Below are 20,361 nucleotides of genomic sequence, written 5' to 3' on the forward strand. Positions count from 1 at the left end.
AGAAGAGGATTCGGAGTCACGTGATCACTCCCTCAAGTGATATTTGAGTCGCTGTCAGGTGAAGCAGAGCTTTTTTAAGTTGCTTTAGGGACTAATATAAGCGCAATGTAGAAGGAAGAAGATCTAGGGTCACTGCAGAGTGAATCTTTCCAACACACTGAGCTCTCAGCAACGACCTGGAAACAGTCCACTATGAGAAGTCGTTGAGTTCTGCCATCACTGAGAGCTCTCAGGAAGAGGCTGGATAACCTTCTGCCAACCATGTTGTGGAGAGGTTCTTCATTTGATCTGAGTGTGGACAAGGTGACTTGGAAGGAAGGTCATCTCTTAGATTCTGTAATTATCATATCTGTGAGACCTGTGATGGCTTGAGATCAGTAGCAGTTTGAAACAGGAAGCAGGTGATTCATTTACTCACCAAACATTTATTGAGCACCTACTATGTGTTAGGCACTGTTCTAGACACTGGAGATAAAGAACAAGACTGGCAAGACACTCGGGCACTTGTGTTCTGGGTTGACAGACAAGCACTGAAAGAATAAATGAATAAGTAAGACCATTTCCTGTTAGGATGTATGCTCTGAAAAACACAAGCCAGCATGATGGGAGAGAAAGATTGGAGCAGCTAAGGGTGGGGATCTGTTTTAGATTAGGTTTGGAGAGCAGGTCTCATGGAGGAATCAACCCATGAGCAGAGATTGGAATGCAGACGAGGCATCTGCCCTGGGATGACTGGGGAAGAATGTTTGAAGCAGAGAGGTCATGCATGGGAAAGCAGAGTAAGAACAAGCTTGGCAGATTTGAGAAGCAGGCAGAAGGCTGAGTGAGAGGCCAGAAGGATGTGTATGGGAGGGAGTGGGCATGGGTAGGGGCCAGATCTCACAGGGGCTCTCATGAGAGCTTAGTGTTCCTCTATCCATTGGGAAGCCATTGCAAGGTTTTCGGTAGAGGGGCGTGCTCCAGTTCACACCTGTAAAAGATGACTGTGCTTTCTTTTTTGGAGGGTGAATTGTAGGGGGCAAGGCAAAGAGGAAAAAAGGAAACTCAAGAGAAATGTGGTTTCACAGAAGCCAAGAGAAGAAAATGTCTTGAGAAGGAGGGAGTGGGCAGCCGTGTTGAAGACAGAAAAATCAGCAGGAAAGTTATTGATGGCCTTGATGAGCAAATGTTTTTGGGTGGTAGCTTTGCAAACCCACTTAGAGTGAGTTTAGAGAAAAATGGGGAGTGCGTAAGAGGACATGGGGAATAGAAACCATTCTTTCAAAAAATGCTGTGAAGGAGTATACAGAAATAGGAACATATCTGGAGGGGAATATGAAATCAAGGGATTGTTTCTTAGATCAGCTTATTCCAGCAGCTTCTCTGTGTACTGATGGAAGGGGGTCTACAGAGAGGCAGATATCAGGGACGCTGGAAAAAGAGAGGTGATTGCAGGAGAGAGATCCTCGAAAGGGCATTGTGTTTTATATTTTTATTGAAATCCATAGTTTCATTATCTTTGATATTGATTAGTTTATTGGGCTATTCTTGTATTACATTGAACCATATGAAATTAGCAATATTCACCCACAATTTTTGACCTATAAAAATTACCATCATGTAATTCCACCTGTAGTAGACTTAGAATTTTCTCCCTTAGACACTTAAATTTCTGTCATAGGTCTTTACAATTTATATACATTTTTAATATGAAAACAATCTCAAACTTACCTAAAAGTTGCAATTACAGAAGAATGTCCCAAACCATTTGAGAGTAAGTTTCAGGCCTGATGTTCTCTCTCTCTCTAGCATTCGAGTGGATATTTCCTATAAATAAGAACATTCTCCAACAAAATCACAATTTACAATCTAGTAAAATCAGGAAATGAACATCAATACATTGCTACCAACTAATTCCCTGGTCCCATTCAAGTTTTTGCCAGTTGTCCCAGTAATGTCCTTAATCCCAAAATGACCTTGTTTTCCATCTCACACTGCATTTAGTTGTCATGTTGCCTTAGTCTCTCTCACTCTGGAACACTTCCCCATTCTTCCTTGATTTTCATGACCTTGACACTTTGATGGATACAGGCCAGTTATTTTGTAGAATAACCAAAGATTTGGGTTCGTCCTGATTATCTTCAGGTTAAGAACGTCTGGCAGTGTGATAGTCAACTTTCAAACTGGCCCCACCTCCTGTTATCCTCACCCTTATGTTGGTCCCATCTTCCTGTTATCCCCACCCCAAAGATCAACCGGACTTGATCTTTGTGACCCAGAGCATATAGCAGAAGTGATTAAGTTATGACATGCTCTTGGATCACTTGCTGTGTGTGAAGCAAGCCTCCATGTCATGAGCAGCCCTAAGCATAGGCCTGCATGGCCCCTGAAGCATCTATCCAACAGCCAGGAGGCCCCCAACAATGTTGAGTGAGCTTGGAAGTCTATTCTCCAGCCCCAGTTAAACCTAGAGTTGACTGTCCCCCAGCTGACTATTTGACTTCAACAATCATCTGACCCCCCAGAAACTAGGACTTAGTAAATGTTTATTGACTGAGGGTACAAATCAGTACATGCTGGAGTATCACAAAAGTGATGGTGTGTTCTTTCCATTGCATCCTATCAGGTGGCACACAATTTCAATTTGCCCCATTTCTAAGGATCTTTATTTCCATTCCTTGGTTAAAAGTGGTATCATCCGGGCTTTTACCCTATGAAGTTGATCTTTTTTCTTTTAATTGATGAATATTTTGTGGGAGATACTTTGAAACTCTGTAAATATCCTGTTCTTTATCAAACTTACCACTTTTTCAGTTATTTTTCTCAGTATGAGGTCTTGGCTTCCTAGTTTATTAAATAGGGTGTAATCTGTTACTGTCCTTATTTATTTTGATGCTCAAATTGTCCCAAGTTTTACCTGAGCCCCTTCAACCTGGCTCCTATGTTCTTTGGACATGTCCTCATCATTCTTTGAACACTTCCCTTGATTTCTGGCACAAGATGTTCTAAGTTCATCATGTTCTTTGCCTGCCCAACCCTGAGATCAGTCATTTCTCCAAGGATCCCTGGTTCTTTTTAGTGGAAAATGGTTTAAAAGGCAGGGTCTGGGCACTGGGTGTGTCTGTTGCTATTAAGGTGTTGCTGCTACCAGACCCACTCAAAAGACATGTGCACATTTGCATATATATCTATGTAAATATGTATAGACATATGTGTAAATACAGATTTGGGCACAAATATACATATATGTATATATAAGTATGTACTACACATGTTTTATATATTACATAATACAAGTGTATATATTTATAAATATAGTAAATTTAAATATACAGATATTTAAATCTCTGAGTTCATATTGATACCTCTAATTGTAGGGTATCCAGGGTCTCTGTCCTTCTCTCTCTTTCCATATTAGGAACCCCTTTCTTCAACAGTGAGAAACTTGGCTTCTGTTACCCTGTTTATTTATATGATTTATCCCTCTGATATTATCAGTCTCCTATTACCATTACATCTACCCCTTACCCCATACAAACACCCTCCATTTGGGCTCTGACTTCCATTGCAGTGGTACCCACCCTCATGAATGGCCTCCTCAACCCCTTGGGCCCCAGGCCACCCCTCCCCATGAATACGCATACCTTCCTCTCCCTGCTCAGGTCCTGACATACCACCTCAGGCTGCCCCTACACGTGGATACCCTCCTCACCCACTCAGGCCTTAACCCCTCAACCTGTCCTCTGTAGAGATGCCCTCCTTACCCTGCTTGGGCTCTGATTCCCCACTTCGAGCCTTCCCTCCTAATGTGGATGCTCTCTTACCCCACTTGGACTCAAACACCTACAGTCTGTTACAGGCTGCTTCTCCTTGCTCTGCCCCATCTAATGGCTTTAGAGCTGACTCGTTCAGGGGAGGAAGGGGAAGAGGAGGGCTTTATGATTTTATAAAGGGCGTCATTCTGAAAGGGCCATTCTCTCCCTCCATGGATGAGTTGTGAATTTCTTCTGTAGTGCTAGGTTCCAAATTTCTGATGACCCCAGAATATCTTGGGAAACTTGTTGTAATACAAATACCAAAGCAAACAAGAGACAACAATAAAAATGGAACAAGCAAAATGTCCCTAGAAAATGGTTAAATAGATTATAGGGAAGCATTCACTTTTCATTTTTGGACTTTTGGTTACTCTTTAAATTTTCTACATATATACTTTTATGTACATTAATAATACTAACAGACTGTGGGCCTTGCTTTATAATTTTCTATATCAAAGTCATAATTAGCATTATTTTTTTAAAGATATACAAAATACAGAAGTTAAGACCCTATTGGTCGAGATTCTGATTCAGTACATCTGGGCTAGAGCTGGGAATCTGTGTTCTCTGAAATTCTCCAATTGAATGTAATGATCAGCCAGGTTGGGGAGTCTCTGCTCTGTAGGAGTTCTCTGAGCAGCTGTCCACGTGTCCACTGGGAAGCGCACCCAGCATTCCATCACAGGTGAACATTGACAGAGACAAAGCCATAGGAGTCTTTTGGGAATCTCAGGACTGTTAGGTTTTGTTTTGAAGGCTCATGATCCATCTGATACCTCCTTCCAAAGGACCATTTTCTCTGATTCTCCTTGTTAGTAAAGTGAGGGGCGGCTCTGAAAAGAGGTAGGCTAAGTACTGTTCAGAACTATCAAGGCCATCAAAGACAAGGACAATCAACTGTCACCCCCAAGAAGAAACCAAGGTGACATGACTAAAAATGTAATGGATCTTGAATGGGACCCTGGACCAGGAAAAGGACACGTCTGGACTTCAGCTAATAATATCAGTTATTAATCAATATCGATTAGTCGATATCAGTTCATTCATGGCAACAGATGTCCCAGACTCGCGGAAGATGTGAGTGGTCAGGGAAACTAGGTGTGGCTGTTTGCGAACTCTCTTGACTCTGCACAATGATTCTCCAAGTCTCAAGAGGTTCTAAAATAAAAAGTTTATTAGAAAAATAAACTGCTGCTGCTGTTCCAGGAAATTTGAGGACCAAAAGGACAGATTGTTCCCAGAGGTCACTGTGTCATGCCTGATGGATGACCGGTTGCCCCGGGGGAGAGTTCGGGCCTGCATACAGGCAGGGAAGGGCTGACTCTGAGAGGTGCAGTTATGTTCTTTGCCCTGAACAAAGCTGTTACAGAGAACAGCTGTTACGTGCTTGATGCGCACCCTATCCTTTGGTGGCAGGACAGTCCCAGTGCTATGCAGGAGAACCAGCCCCTGTTGCCTGTGGTGCAAAGCCAAGTGTGCTCTCATCATACAGTAGCTGAAATGTTCAACTTAGAGCCTGTGGAACAATGCAGCCAAATATCACTGGCTGATCGTCTGGTGTTTGTCATAAAACAAGGCTGAAATAGAGGGAAACTGCATTTCTTTTTGTACTAAGATCGATAATGTGTCCTCTCAATGGGAGGGAAACCATACAATTTATAAATTGCATCCTAAATTGGCTTTTACATAGTTTAGATCTGAGAATCATCCTGCTTCATTTCTCTGAACCCAAACGCTCTTTTAAAAACCCAAATGACATTTATTTGATAGTTCTCCGAGAGGATGTGCGCTGTCATTGTGCCGTACATGGACAAATAAAAATGTTAATGGGTATGGCCGAAACATAGGAAGTACCAGCATTGCTGCTTATCGGTGTGCTGGTGGCACACTGTCCCTTCTGTCCCCTCGGGCAGCAACCATACCCATGCCCGAGTGCTGGAAGTATCCCCTTCCCACCAGGACCATCTCGGAACAACGCTCACCTGGAAAGGCTGGCGCCTGCCCCTTGGTAAAGCAAGAGAGAGCCAGAGCTGTTTCGTTTTTGTTCTGCAACAAAAAGCTGTTCTGCTGGTCAGAGATCAGTTGCGAAAACATAATCCATTCCACGTAGAGTAAACCTGAAGTGATTTGTTACAGGGTTTGAAGTGACGTTCAGAATCGCTGGAGGGGTGCAGAAACAGCTCTAGACTGAGCTTTTAAGGAACAACTCCCCTCAGAGTGGCTTCTGCATTTGTCCTGATCAGGAAGCTGTCCCAGGTAGCTGCCGGGCGCCACACCAGCCACCTCAGCTCTCACCAGGAAGCCGCCGTCCCCGCAGCCAGCTCAGGAACGTGTTGCCTTTGCGGCCGCCTGTTGAACTGATACCCAATAGCTCGCTTCTTTCCATAGGACTCGGTTTTAAATCAAAGCCTCCCGTGAGTACAAGTGCTGAGAAGAACCTAAACCACATTTTGAACCCAAATTGCAAGGGAGTCTGGGATTTCTTTTTTCACTTTTCAGCCCCCCACACACTAGAAGGGGAGTTCAGGTAGATATTGGGGAATCTAAATGCTGTTATCTGTCACAGTCTACTCGATAAGCCACCCAGGTATCCCTGCCTACTCCTGTGCTATCCGCAGAACCCACTCCTTCCCCCAGTGCCCACCATCTCTAGGTTCTTTGAAGCCATCTTTATCGGGTCCAGATGAGGCTTCTCATAATCTACTGATTATGTATACAAAAAAACTACCTGTCTGCTCCCTATATACAATGGTTGCAAAGGAAAATAAAAACTCAGAAAGGGAGGAAATAGGAAACATATGACTGCCATGGGAGTATCCTGCCAAAGGGAGAAAATAGGAAACAAACGACTCCCATTAGGCAAGAATGGTGAAGGCACCCTGCTCAGATAGTGGGGTAAGGTCCTTGAGCAGCTCTCTGGAAAGACTGCCTTGTCCACTAAGCCCCGTGGCCCAAATCTAACCGATCTACTAGCCATCTCCCACCCACTACAATAAAAGAATAGCTGATTTTCCTAACTCTGCTTGGACTGCGGCCACTCTGGAGGTCCAACCTCATCAGCCAGGTGCAGGTGAACCACAACACGAAGAGCTCCACCACCTTCTGCCTACATCCCCCAAGTCTCTGAGTCACTGAACAGCTACCACATCTGGACATCTGCAGTGCGCAGCTGTCTCGGAGGACAGCAAGTCCTGACTGAGTAGAAGCGGGAATCTAGTTGGAGAAGACTTTCTCCCAGAGCAGCCCTGGATGGGCAGAGCTGTCGTGACAGGATCTCTGCATCGGCAGCAGGGACGGGATAGCCACACAGGCAGTGATGTGTCAAATTTAGGGATCAGCTTTGGAGGTAGATGAAAAATATTCTTTTAAAAGTAGCTTTACAGCAGCGCCTGGGTGGCTCAGTTGGTTAAGCAGCTGCCTTCAGCTCGGGTCATGATCCCAGGGTCCTGGGATCGAGCCCCGCATCAGGCTCTCTGCTCAGCAGGGAGCCTGCTTCCTCCTCTCTCTCTGCCTGCCTCTCTGCCTACTTGTGATCTCTGTCTGTCCAGTAAATAAATAAAACCTTTAAAAAAAATAGCTTTACATAGGAGTACCTGGGTGACTCGGTTGGTTAAGTGTCTGACTCCTGATTTTGACTCAGATCATGATCTCAAGATCCTGAGATCCAGCCCCGCGTCAGACTCTGCCGCCCTGGGCGTGGAGCCTGCTTAAGATTCTCTCTCCCTCTGCCCCTCCCCCGCCTCTAAAAATACAGCTGTGCCCAGTTGGTTCTGGGAAGAAGACAGCAACAACATAGTTTTAAACTCTGAATCTCACATAAAATTGAACAACCAGGTAGCAAAAGCAAATACCCATAGGCATTTACCTTTGAGGTGAGAAGATGTCCCTAAATACAGGGTCCCTAATACAAGCAGGCGGTGGTCTAAGGGTCACCAGGCTTACATCATATCCATGTTTGTAAAAGAGATAGGAGCAGGGAAGGAACAACAGGGGATCTGACACACGTGAATAGTGAACAGGAACGCATGGGGGCCTGTTGGAGGCTTTACCCGATTCAGTACCAGCTGAGTGCAGGGGCTTCTGGGTGGATTCTGAAAGGAGTGGGGCCAGTCTGGGCAACGGAAATGTTTGAAACCAACCACCAAAGCTCCCTCCAGGTCAGGGGACCCATCTGACTCCCCATGGAGTCAAAATTGAGCAGGACAATGACAGGAGACACGAAGGAAAGAGAAGCAGAGAAAGGGGAGAGTTGCAAGACCTCTGGGAAAGCTGTGTGCCATGACTTTGAATACAACACAGAAGCAACCCAAGAGGGAGTTCTGTCAAGTCAGTCAGACTTTCTTCTACACCTTCTAAAGGTTCAGGAAAACTCATTTTACATAATGAGCATCAAAAAAGTATCAAGATTCCACACCATATAAGGTGACGAGAGGAACAGAAGAAGACAGAGGAGGCCTGTTTCCCTGCAGACAAGTGAAAGCATGCCAGGAAGACATCAGCAAAAGAGATCAAAACTGAAGCGTGCTGTTTCAAAACGTGCTTAAAATACAAAACTTAAAAATGCAAAAAGAAATGAAAAAAAAAAACCACAAAGATTTAAGAGAAAGTGTCAGATACTGGCAATTGGCAAAGAAGATTTACTATGGATAATAGGAGTCTTGAAGAAGAAAAATAAAGCAAGGGAACAACAACAACAACAAAAAATACTAGGGGCGCCTGGGTGGCTCAGTCAGTTAATCGTCCGACTCTTGGTTTCGGCTCAGGTCATAGTCTCAGGGTCATGGGATTGATCTCCATGTGGGGCTCTGCTCTCAGTGGGGAGTCTACTTGCCTCTCTCCCGCTCCCTCTGCGCCCTCCTCACCTTCCACTTTCTCTGTCTCCAAAATAAATAAATAAATCTTAGCAAAAAATTTACTAAAAACTGTAATGCCAAAAATACCTTCTGAAATAACTATTTAAAACTGTGTATTGAGGGGCACCTGGGTGACTCAGTGGGTTAAGCCTCTGCCTTCGGCTCAGGTCATGATCCCAGGGTCCTGGGATCGAGTCCTGAATCGGGCTCTCTGCACGGCAAGCAGCCTGCTTCCCCCTTTCTCTCTCTGCCTGCCCCTCTGCCTACTTGTGATCTCTGTCAAATAAATAATAAAATCTTTAACAAAAACCTATATATTGAGAGAGCACACCACATACATGTGAATGGTGACCCAGAATGATACAGTATAGTTAGTAAACTAGACTTTAAAGGAAAAAAAAAAAATCCTTTAGCTATCTAAACCAAAGGATAAGACTTGTAAGGGAAAAATAATTAGATCATCCTCAGACTTTTTACATGGGGAACTCATTATACCAAAAAAAAAAAAAAAAAGGAGTAATAGGGAAAGAAATATGAGCTGAAAGTATTATTTCCAAATCTTTTAACTATGAAAGCAGAGACAAACTGTTACAAGTAAGAACTCAGCATATTGTTCCCATGAGGCCTTCCTGTGGGATGTAGTGGAGAAGGAACTTTAAACAATCAAAATCACTGGAAAGGCAGTGACATAAAGACCACTGTGAGTTATAAACTTATAGAATCAAAATGTGTGTTAAAAGAAGGAGAGTATAGTATGTGAAAAAATGGGGAGGTACTGTGGGAAGGACAGGCAGAGTGTCTTCAGGAATCATATTGGTGGCAATAGTTAATTGTAATTCCAATGCTGATATAGATTCAATATGGGGTACATGAAGTAAATGATTATGGGCTGTTCTAATTCTGTCATCCTCTTTGTCCCTGAGAAGCAGGAAAAATGTATAAGTACATTCATGCACACATACAATGGCCCCAGGAACAAGGGGAATCCCCAGTACCCACATGGTGGTCTTGAAATACCAATTCCCCCACTAAAAGGAACCCAGAGCTCTGGGAGAAATAGCTGATTCCAGGTCAGCGTCAGGAAATGGACAAAAGGATCCTGGAGCATCTTGTCAATCTAGATAGCAAGAAAGCCATTAGAGATTGCTGGGGTCATATCAAGAGGACTCAGGAATGAACTTGAAGAGACTCCCGCTGGACAAGGATGGGATAATTTGAACTTCAATAATAATTTCAGTGGAATGGAACTCATCAAATATGTTTAAATCCTTGAGTTTATAATGTTTTTTTTTTTTTTTAAATTCTGATCACTTTGGAAGGGCTCTAGGGAACCATTTCATTATCCAGAAAACTGGAAAATAAAGGGAAAAAGAACCAAGTATATGACACTTTGAATCGTATGAATTATACCACTGGATAATCAAGAGGTGAGGGAAAGCATCCTTAAAAAGAAAAAAACAGAGTTTCAACTAATTAATGAAAAAGAAATAGCATGGGCAATCCCCAGTGTTAACAGATATAGGCATTGAGCATTATTGGCTGTTAACATCAAAAGAGATAAACAACTTAGTCTGGCCCTCCTGATGAACCAGCACACCACCACCTCCAGACTTGCCAAAGCAAGAGAAGCAAATTCTCACCAAGCTTCTGGATGCACTTGCTGACTTGCAGAAATATAAAGGACAGAGGAACATTTTGAACTGCATTATAAATATGCAGTCAGCAAAATCTAGGCTGAGGGAAGCTCTACAACCTGGATATTTCGATCGATGAATTGTAAGGAAAAGAAAGACGAGAGAATCCCTAGATTAAAAAGCATATCCCACTTTTGAAAATGGGCAAGATTAAATGAAAGTCTGGAGATGCACATTTGAATGAAAAACTCATTTCTAAAAGCACAAGGAAGTGATTACTATGCCAGTTGGGATAATAGCGACTATGGTTTTGACGGGAATGGGGCACATGGAAGGGGTTTAGCTGCTAAAATTTCTGTTTCTTGACCCAGGTGGTGTCCACTTTATAATATTTCTATGTGTCTGTTTTGTGTGGCTTCCTGTATCTGTGTTTTATTTTGCAATGAAAGTGTGAAATGCATCGACAATTCTGAAACACAGTAGTTTTTCCATGGTAAATATTGGGCAAACATTGTTCATTTTTTTATGTTTGACAAAAAAAAATCACCTTTAATTTAAGGCAGAGATGTAATGTCACTGAAAACTTTACCCAGACAACCCTGTAACAGCCTCTAAGATGTATATTATATTGATTCTTTTCTATATAAATATAAAAAAGTCACATTTTAAGAGCAAGGTGTTCCGGCCCTAAGAAATAGTAAATGTTACAGTATGTTTTCTAGATTTCCTGGCTCCATTGCCCTGGAGGCTCATCAGCTGTCCTTTTGTTCCAGTATCTGTGCGTTGTAAAGGTCCCTAAAATGGACATGGTAAAAATGAGTTCACATGGGCTCATTTGAAGCACGTCATTTTGTGGGGTGCGTTGGAATATATAGATTACCCTTTCCACAGCAATGTGTTCAAAGACTACATAATATGTATATAATGTATGTAAGCACAAATATATATTATATTTTAGTGTATATGAGCATTGATCTGTATTATATGTAAATATTTTATCTGTATATGTAGAATGTTTGTGTGTAAACATAGGCTATTTCTTCATCTAATGGATCTGGTGAAAAATGACAAATGAGTTCCAAAGATAGAGTTTAGCAGCCTTAGACGTGACAAATGCATATGGTAGAAGGCAGATAAGTGTTTGAGAAACACCCAAGAAGGGTTTTGCTGTCCTTGTGCTCTCTCCATTCCCATTTGCCACCTGCTCCTCTCCTGTCAAAGTCTTAAAAGACCTACTCTGCTTTGTGGAGTCAAGGTTCCTTAGTGCTGAGCCTTTGAAGGGCCTCATATACACACCGAGCAGCCTGCGTCTATGGTGTGTGAGGTTATACCCTTTACGTCCCATCAGCATAGATTATATTCTTTGCTTCCTTCTTATCACCGCTTTTTGCTTCTGTGGTGGGTTGTTTAAAGACTGGCATTAGTGTCCTCTTCTCATTAATGAATTTTAACCTGCCTGTGGGATTTCCAACCTCCCTTTCAGTGTCTTTGCTGGAGGACAGCCCAATCATCTTGTTATAATAGCAGCTATTAAAAGGATTTGGAAATGTTTGCACATAAAGAAATCAGATTTGTTCATTATTCTGTGACATGCTCATTAGCTTTCAGTGGCATAATAAGGCTGAAATAATTGGGCTTTGTTAGAGATCATATATTAGATTCATAGCATTTTAAAAAAAAGATTTATTTATTTGAGAGAGAGCGTGTGCATGCACAAGCAAGGGGGGGCAAAGGAAGAGAAGCAGACTCCCCACTAAGTGTGGAGCCCGATGTAGGGCTTGATCACCTGACCCTGAGATCACAAACTGAGCCAAAATCAGGAGTCAGAGGCTTAACTGACTGAGCCGCCCATGGGCCCCATAGATTCATAGCATTTTGTGTGTTAATATAGACTTCTTGTCTTTTAGTAGGAATAAAAAGGAAATTAATTTCTTTACCTTGATAACGTTTAGAATCTTATCAGTAGTACTAACATGGTTCAATTTCCCATTACACGGGTTAGCACTTGCCCCTCAAGCCCATCACCTTCACTCTATGGTATCACATGTATATCCCCGAAGACATGTGGAAGTATCCTAGAGGGGTAAGGCAGCAAATGACAAGAGCTTACCCATATTTCTGGTGTTGAAATTGGCACGACAGGTATGTAAAAGTGAATGTAGGCTGTGCCTGCTTTCTTGGACCCCAGAATAGAGGGGTATATTTTGCCTTTTGTTGTATTAGAGGTGATTTGAAGATTGACACATTCTTCTTGATTTCAGCCCATGTAGTAACTTTGTTAATCTGCATGAGTCGCTGTTTTCTCACCTCTTGAGGATAAGGACCCACTGCTTCTGCCTCACCGTTGTTTTTTGAGCAACTTTGATGGCTTTATCCCGCTAGAAGGCACTCCGGCTTGCCCTCAGTTTCCTTGTCCACTTACGGATTATCTGAAGAAAGGAACTGAAGAGAAAGCTTCTGATGGGAAACCCTAGCTGCCCTATCATCTCAAGTAGTCCAAATCACACTAAATTCAGGTTCTGAATTTAGAAACCCAATATTCCTTAACCAGATGTTATTCATTCATTCATTCATTCAATGAGTAACTTTGAGCACTTACCATATGCCAGGTGCTCTTCTGGCCATTGGAGATAAAGAGGTGATCAAAATGGTGTTCATATTCCTAGTAAGTATATAAATACATAAATAAAAGATTAGAGAGTGATAAATACCATATAAAAATATATCAGGGTAATGAGCTTAGAAAGACCTAAAATTGGCCAGAATTTGTGAGGAAAAAATAATAGGGAAGAAGTTTGAAAACATTCCATCCCATAGATCTTTCTGTGATGATGGAAATATTCTATATCTATACTGTGTCCAACAGTGATCATTTGCTGTGTGTGGCTGTCAGACACTTGAAATGGGACCCATGCTACTGAGGAACTCATTTTAAATTTCATTTAATTTTAATTATATTTAAATAGCCGCATGTGGCTAATGGCCACCATATTGGACGAATGCATTTTGAGAGCCACATTTTTCTAATTTTTTAGAAATTATTTTCTAAATATTTTTTCTATTATCCTATTATTTTCTATTTCTATTTAGTTTAATGTTATTTAATAATAATACTTAAATTTAATATTATTAATATTGGTAATTTAATATTATTTCTATTATTTTCTAAAAGTAATTATAAGACCTGCAGAAAGACAAATAGACTAATAATCAAGAACTGGTGATTTTAAGGCATTTGCTAAGGTTTTACTCCACTGAGACCAGAGCACCTGGGCAATTTGAACCTGCCCTTGTGATAGTTTCTCTCAGAAAGCAGAGGAAATAATGAAAGAAATGACCTAATGATCAGTTATGACTAACAAAGAATCATTTGGTTGATTCTGTGAAAGAAACAGAAAACTGGGAGTTTGGGATAGCAACAGACAGGAAAGAGATTCTGTGACCAGAACCATCACAGAAATTTCTGGAAGTGCCAAATGGGGTCTGTTGTATGCCAAAATGCTAATCATGGGAAAAAGAGAAGATTTTAACAGATGCACAAGTATTACGTGAATTGTTGAAATTATACAAATATGGTCCCATTTTTCTATCACCAGCCACAAATTACTGGGATGTAACTAAATTAAGACATTTCAGTCTGACCAATTAAATATTTCCTTGTCCAATCCACCTGTTTATCGAGTATTCGGTATATGTTAGGAAAAAAAACCTCAGTAGGAGTTGAACTTCAAAAGGGACTCAAACATTAGTTCTGCAGCCAAGGGTAAGATAGGATTATTATCAGACATGGTCATATTATAACCAAGCGAGTAATACCACGTTTAAGAAAGAGCATAAAAGGGCATCAGTAAGTATGTTCTTTAAAAACATGTGGTGTGTCTTCTGAATTTCTGCCTGAAGTGTTTCTCTTCTGTGAGCGGGAACTGCAGCGGAGGCCAAGTGTCCTCGGTCCCTGGTGTTTGAGCACACTGAGCAGTCTGGGTTAAGCAGACCGTAAATGAACTGGCACATATATTATTTTAAATAAGACCGTAACATTCCTTGAGGGGAAATACAGAGCTCTTCCTTGAAGATGGAACTAGGTTCTGTAGATAAAAAGAAATGAGCCCACACATTTGTAATTATAATCTTTTATGTCCAGAAATACTACTGGGAACTACTTGAACTAGGAGCAGGAGGTCTTATCCCTTTGGGAGCTGTGAGGAGAAGTTGAAAACAAAATTCCCTCTGTTTATGGTCAGGAGAGAAAAGTGGAACCATTTTTTCCACCATGAAAGTGCGGTAATAAGCCAGATTTCTCAACTGGAATGAGGAAAAGAAAGTAGTTTCACAATTTCCACCTCATTTAGTGTTTAAATACTGGTCTTTTTTTTATCTAGAAACAGATGCCATGGAAGCCAATAAAGACTGTTCCATGTAGTATTGAAAGCATTACTGGGTTATCCATCTCTCTCCGATAACCCTCAGAGACAAGGTGCTGACCAGCAGCCCCCTGTGAGGGTCTTAGATGTTTTTGTATTTCTTTCCCACCTTGGAAATGTGTAAGCTCCTGGAGAAATCAGATCTATCTCCTCCTGAGGAAATGTGTGGTGTCTAGTATATTTACAATTAAATATCGAATTATGATTCTTGATGGAGGGTTAGCGGTAGTATATCATTTGAAAAGAGAGTTGTTGTTTCCAAGTGTTTGATGCTGCTGACTGACCACAAATAAGATCTTCTTTAGCATTTTAGATACATTTTGGTCTTCTTAGACCAAAGAGTCTCAAACTTTGGCAAGTGTCAGAATCACGGGCCTTGCTAACCATCTCAGTGGGTCTGGAGTAGGGCCTGAGAATTTATATTTCTAACAAGTTCCCTGGTGATGCTGATGCTCCTGGTCCGGGAACCACACTTGGAGAGCCACTGCCTTAAGACCGTGGGGAGTTCATTGTCACTGGGTTCTTGACAACTGAGTAAAACAAAGAAACAAAAGTTTCTCTGTGAATTGGTTTCTTCCTCCTCATTTTTCTGATTATGCCAATGATATTGGGTATCTCTGAAGTGTCTTTCTGGCCCCAATCCAGTAATAAGCATTCTAACATTACAACTTTGTTATTTAACATGGACTTTGAATCTAGAAGAATAGAAAGGACAAGGGGGACGGTTGATGCATTTTCTGACTCCCTGTGTTGTTTTGAAACCATAGTGAGGTGGTGCTGGAACCCTAAACCCAGCTTCCAGTCAATCGGACGTCATTTCAGGCTGATGTCTGGCTTTTCATATTGAGTGTGGTAATGGTCTCCATGCTTCCACGTGGCCCTGAGGCAGTTAACCAAGAAGTAGGGTGAGGACTCCTGGTTGCTTTTCTGGTCAGAAAGCAAAGTCCTGGGGTGGAAGTGGCTGATCTCTGGCCCCATCCGAGGGTGCCCCGGCCCCACATCCACAGGCTTGTGCCCACCCACCATGATATTCCGCAGGTGGCCCACCCGCATAGTCAACCGAGGCCTCTGAAGGGTCAGACAATGCCTTGGTCACTTGGCATTTCCTCTTTCTAAACCCCTGAAGGTTGAGTACCCAGATGGTATCTTCCTACATCTATCAAATGTCTGGTGTGATTTCTGCCAGAGAGGTCACTAATGCGCAGACAGTTCTGGTCAGAGGTCTCGCTTCAAAGACAGGACAGAAACCATTAGCCCCATTTTTAGACTGACTTAAAATATCTCTCTCCTCTGTCACATGGAGGGTCTAATCCCTATGCTTCCTTCCTCCAGGATGAGTGTGAAAATTAAGTAAGATCATATACATAAAAGAGATTTGAGAAGGGGAAGACACTAGACAGGTGTAGATGGTGTGGTTCAGGCATAGTTGCTGTCTATGACTGGTACTTTGATGACAGTCTTTAAAAACCCTAATGGAGTCTTCATTTCAAAGGTTCAGGTGAAAAAGGTTTGCTCCTGAATATTAGCTACCATTAAAGAATTCTAGCATTTCAATGTGAATTATGTGAATACTGGAGAGTTGCTATGTTTTTGTGAGGGAAGATTGAGAAGAGTTCGTATTATTAATCATCCTAATTGTTGACCATTACAGTGTGTTCTCCACAGACATCAAAATAACTGTCACTTGTGTGTTTTGAAGAAAGCTCTGCCGCCAGGCTGGAGGCCAGATTGAGGTTCAGATGTTTCAGGATGTCTTTTACCTTCGTCTTTCTTTTTTTTTTTTTTTTAATTTGAGTAAATCATTTTCCTTTGGTTTTATTTACTTAAAGGTCACATTCTAAGATTGTGTGAAATTATTTAAGTGCTTTAAAAAATAGGAGTATTTCACAAACTATATACCAAATTTGAATTGAAATGTATTCTCCTGAGGTGAAAACAATTGAGGCTGGTTTCCAGAATGAATGTTCCACCTCCAGTTCTATTTTATTTTCATGGAATTTAATACATCTCCAGCCATGGCAGGATGTGTTAGCATTCCAGGGAAAGAAAAAGCATGCTGTTTTCTGGGTAAGAGAGACCCCCCATTTGATGGTAATGTGTCCTAAGAGGGTGGGGCATTACTGTACAACTCCTGTCTTCCACTGTGTGTCTGCACTTCACAATGTCTTTTGAAGTGTTGACATCCCAAGTCCAGACCTAACTGGGGCTGAGGCCCAATTCTGCTCCTGCCGGCAGAGCAACTCCCCCAGTTGCAGGGACCCCAGCTAAGCAAACCGCCAGGCATCCAGGATGCCTTCCTGTTGGGCTTCTGGAACAGTGGGATAGCTAGTGTCCAGCCCAGCAGAATAGATTCTTTGGATCTCTCTCTGTGTTACCTTGATGCCCTGGTGTAGGAAGTTCCCCCCACCTCACGGGACCAGCCCTGGGGTACGTGATGTAGTGTGTTGTCATTGTACACCAATCCCTCATGGCACCATTTTTTGTGGACTGTCCTCCCCATCAGTGAACCCTTCTTGACCCTCCATTCACACTCTACACACATGCTCACTCTGCATCACACCTGACTTGGCTGACTGACTCATCCCTTGAGGGCCTGCTGTCAGCTAAGGATGCAATAACTAGTAGGTGCTCCATCTTCAATGATCAAAACTGCATTTTGACAAGGCCCTTCCGGAGACAGCACCTTCTCCAGTGGGTAGAAGGAAATTCCACACGTGAAGTTAGGCTGGGAACTTCATGTTCCCAGGCTTGGGAATGGGGGGGTATTTTTGAATAAAGAGATTCTTGGGTGCTTTTCAATACCCCAGAAGGGAAGGAAGCTGGATCTTACAGATCCACAATCTCTCAGCAAAAGCCTGAGGCCAGATGTGTTTCAGAATTCACAGTTTTGGGGTGTTAGCATATCAGGATGGTACATCCCCAGTGTGATCTGAGGACTTGTCTGATAATGAAACACATTAATATTCACACGAAGTGGAATGAGTATTGTTGGTTCAGGTTAGGATACGCCACCAAATGAATTTCAGCTGGGTCACGTTTTACCATCCAAGTAACATTTGGTCATTAAAGCTTTTAGGATTTCAGAATTGCAGATAAAGAATTATGCACCTGTAATTATTAATCATAGTTGACATTTACTGAGCACTTACATTGTGCCAGGCATTATGCTAATGGAGCCCTTTATACATACAAACTCATCTGCTCTTCTTCTCCATGTGAGGAATTCATATCCCTTACTTCATGGATTCCTTGTAAATCTTCCTTTTAAAAACTATAATTGTTAGGACTAATAAACGAATTCAGTAAAGTTGCAGGATACAAAATTAATATACCAAAAAAAAAAAATCACTGAGTTCCTATGATGTATCAAGGAGCAAAAAATGTACAGCTCCCACCTAAAGTTACTCTGGTCATGTGGGGGAGGCATATGGGTGCACAGACATAGGTGTGCCTGGGGCTGCAGGAACAGAGGAGGGGTGCCTGCCTAGCCTGTGCTTCAGGGAAGATTCCCTGCACAGTTGCTGGGTCAGCTCTGTCCTGTGGTCAGGAGAGGAAGCCAGCTTAGGAGATACAGGGGAGGTCACTACCACCACTTATCACTGTTAAGTCCACATGGTCGTCAAGGTCGGCAGCTCTTGAATGCTTTGAGACCATAGCTCCCTTGTGGGTCCTTCACTTTATTCTTTTTAACGTAGCCTTGTCTTCCCTTCCCTTTTGTAGAACACCTATCTCAGCTTTCTCACAAGACAACATCTATGAAGTTCAGCCTCCGAGAGTAGACAGAAGATCTACAGAGATCTTCCAAGCCCACATCCAGGCCAGTCAAGGGATCATGCAGCCCCTTGGCAAAGAAGACACCGCTATGTACCGAGAATACATCAGGAACCGCTACCTGTGAAGAGAGCAGGTCCAACCCATCAGTTGGTTCACGTTGTAATCTGTTTTGTCTCATCTTAGAGAGTTAAATTCCTAGGAGTCCTTTACCTCTGAAAGTTTTTCCTTTTTGTAACTGGGCAACTATAAATGATGGGAAATAAAGAAATGATTAAATATATTGCTGGTATTGCCTTTGCTTTTCTTTAGAAATACTTTGTTTAGAAATGCAGTCAACAGGGACTCCTGGGTGGCTCAGTCACTTGGGCAACCGACTCTTGATTTTGGCTCAGGTCATGATCTCGGAGTCATGAGATCAAGCCCCATGTTGGGCTCCACGCTAAGTGCAGAGGCTGCCTGAGATTCTCCTGTCTCTCTCTCTCTCTCTGCCCCTCCCCCTACTTGCAATCTCTCTCTGCCTTTCTTTAAAATAAATAGAATCTTTTTAAAAATGCAGTCAATATAATATCACAGCATAATTAAGAAATTAACAGGGATATGTTGAGCACCTGATGTGTACACAGGAACTATGGTGGAGTCTAGGAGTATCACAGTAAGCAAAACAGGCCAAAAAGCTCCTCTTTTGTGCAAAAAGAAGTCAGAGTATTTTTCTCTGTAGTCAATGTATTTTTTAAAATTTATTCTGATTTTATGTTAACTTTGTGATTTGATAAAAAAAAAGTATTATTTTGAAAACTCTTGTTCTTGGGAAATACATGCTGAAATATTTATGAATAAAGGGACAAGATGTCAACAAAGTGCTCTTTAGTGGTTCAGGAAGAAAGAACAAACGGGGCAAAATATTAATCAGTGGATCTGGGTAAATGGACTTTTTTTTTAACAATTCTTACAATTTTTCTATCAAAATAAAAAAATTCTTACAATTTTTATCTATCAAAAAAAACATTAAAAATGTATTACCCTGCAGAACTTCTGTGGTGTGCAGTTGTGTTACCTGATTTGACGTCTGGTGTCTGGTCAGGGTTGACTCGTCATGTACTCGGTTTGCTCACTGTAGAGTCACACGTAACAGGGACAACTTCCTGCCTTTCCTGAAAGTTGGACACAAATGATGTGATCTCATTATGCCTGTGCTTTTTTTTTTTAATAAGTTGTCTCAATTCTTCCTCCTCATAAATGAAATAGAGAAGAAAACCAAGCTGTCTAATGGGAGAAGGAAAACTATCTAAATGACCTTTAGGGGGTCTCCAACCCTGAGAAGCTGGAAGTCTGTGGAAGGTTCTCCACTGCAGATTAAAAGCCCCTAATCAGCAGACCTTTTTTTACTGATATCATTCATAAAACCAGGATTAGAGAATGACAACAGGTGAGAGAAAATTTGTGTTGGTGTGGTCTTGTTACCTACCACGGCAGCTTGCTCTACTGCATGTGGGATCTCTCTTGAGTCTTCCCAAGTCAAAAAATCATCTCAGATTGCTGAGAAAGTGTCGAGTTATAGCTCAAACCCGGATCTTCAGTTTAAAATTGATTTTAACATGGTTTTTTGGGAGATCTATCTCCTTATGACGAGAATAAAGTCTTTGTGAAGATCTGGAATCTAGGTCTTCTTTTGTAACCTTTTTCATCTGTGAAGGAAGTCTCACAATGCTTTCTTTGGTGTGTTGTGAAATTTAGAGGGAATGTATGTGAAACATGTAGCCACGATTCCTGGCACATAAATGACGCTCAGAGAATGGGTAGTTTCCGCGTGCAGTGGTGGTGGTTGGTGATGGTGGCGCAGTGTTCTCAGTATAAGGCAGTGGCTTAAACATGGTTAACATGGTTT

General features: G+C 41.9%; 1 protein-coding gene across 2 annotated transcripts in view; it reads left to right on the forward strand.

Annotated features, from left to right (window-relative positions):
- FIG4 (FIG4 phosphoinositide 5-phosphatase) overlaps positions 1-18,837 on the forward strand; it is a 120,226-nt gene extending 101,389 nt beyond the window's left edge. Inside the window, exon 23 of one of the 2 annotated variants that reach the window (XM_032858303.1) lies at positions 18,423-18,837. In XM_032858303.1, the coding sequence (XP_032714194.1) occupies positions 18,423-18,600 (178 nt within the window). In that variant the 3' untranslated portion in view covers positions 18,601-18,837. The remainder of the gene's footprint in view (positions 1-18,422) is intronic. The other variant, XM_032858304.1, reaches the window with a different exon arrangement.
- Positions 18,838-20,361: the final 1,524 nt, after the last annotated feature.

Source organism: Lontra canadensis, unplaced genomic scaffold (genome assembly GCF_010015895.1).
Source record: "Lontra canadensis isolate GAN:19392208 unplaced genomic scaffold, GSC_riverotter_1.0 scaffold14, whole genome shotgun sequence".
In the NCBI taxonomy this organism is placed as follows: domain Eukaryota; kingdom Metazoa; phylum Chordata; class Mammalia; order Carnivora; family Mustelidae; genus Lontra; species Lontra canadensis.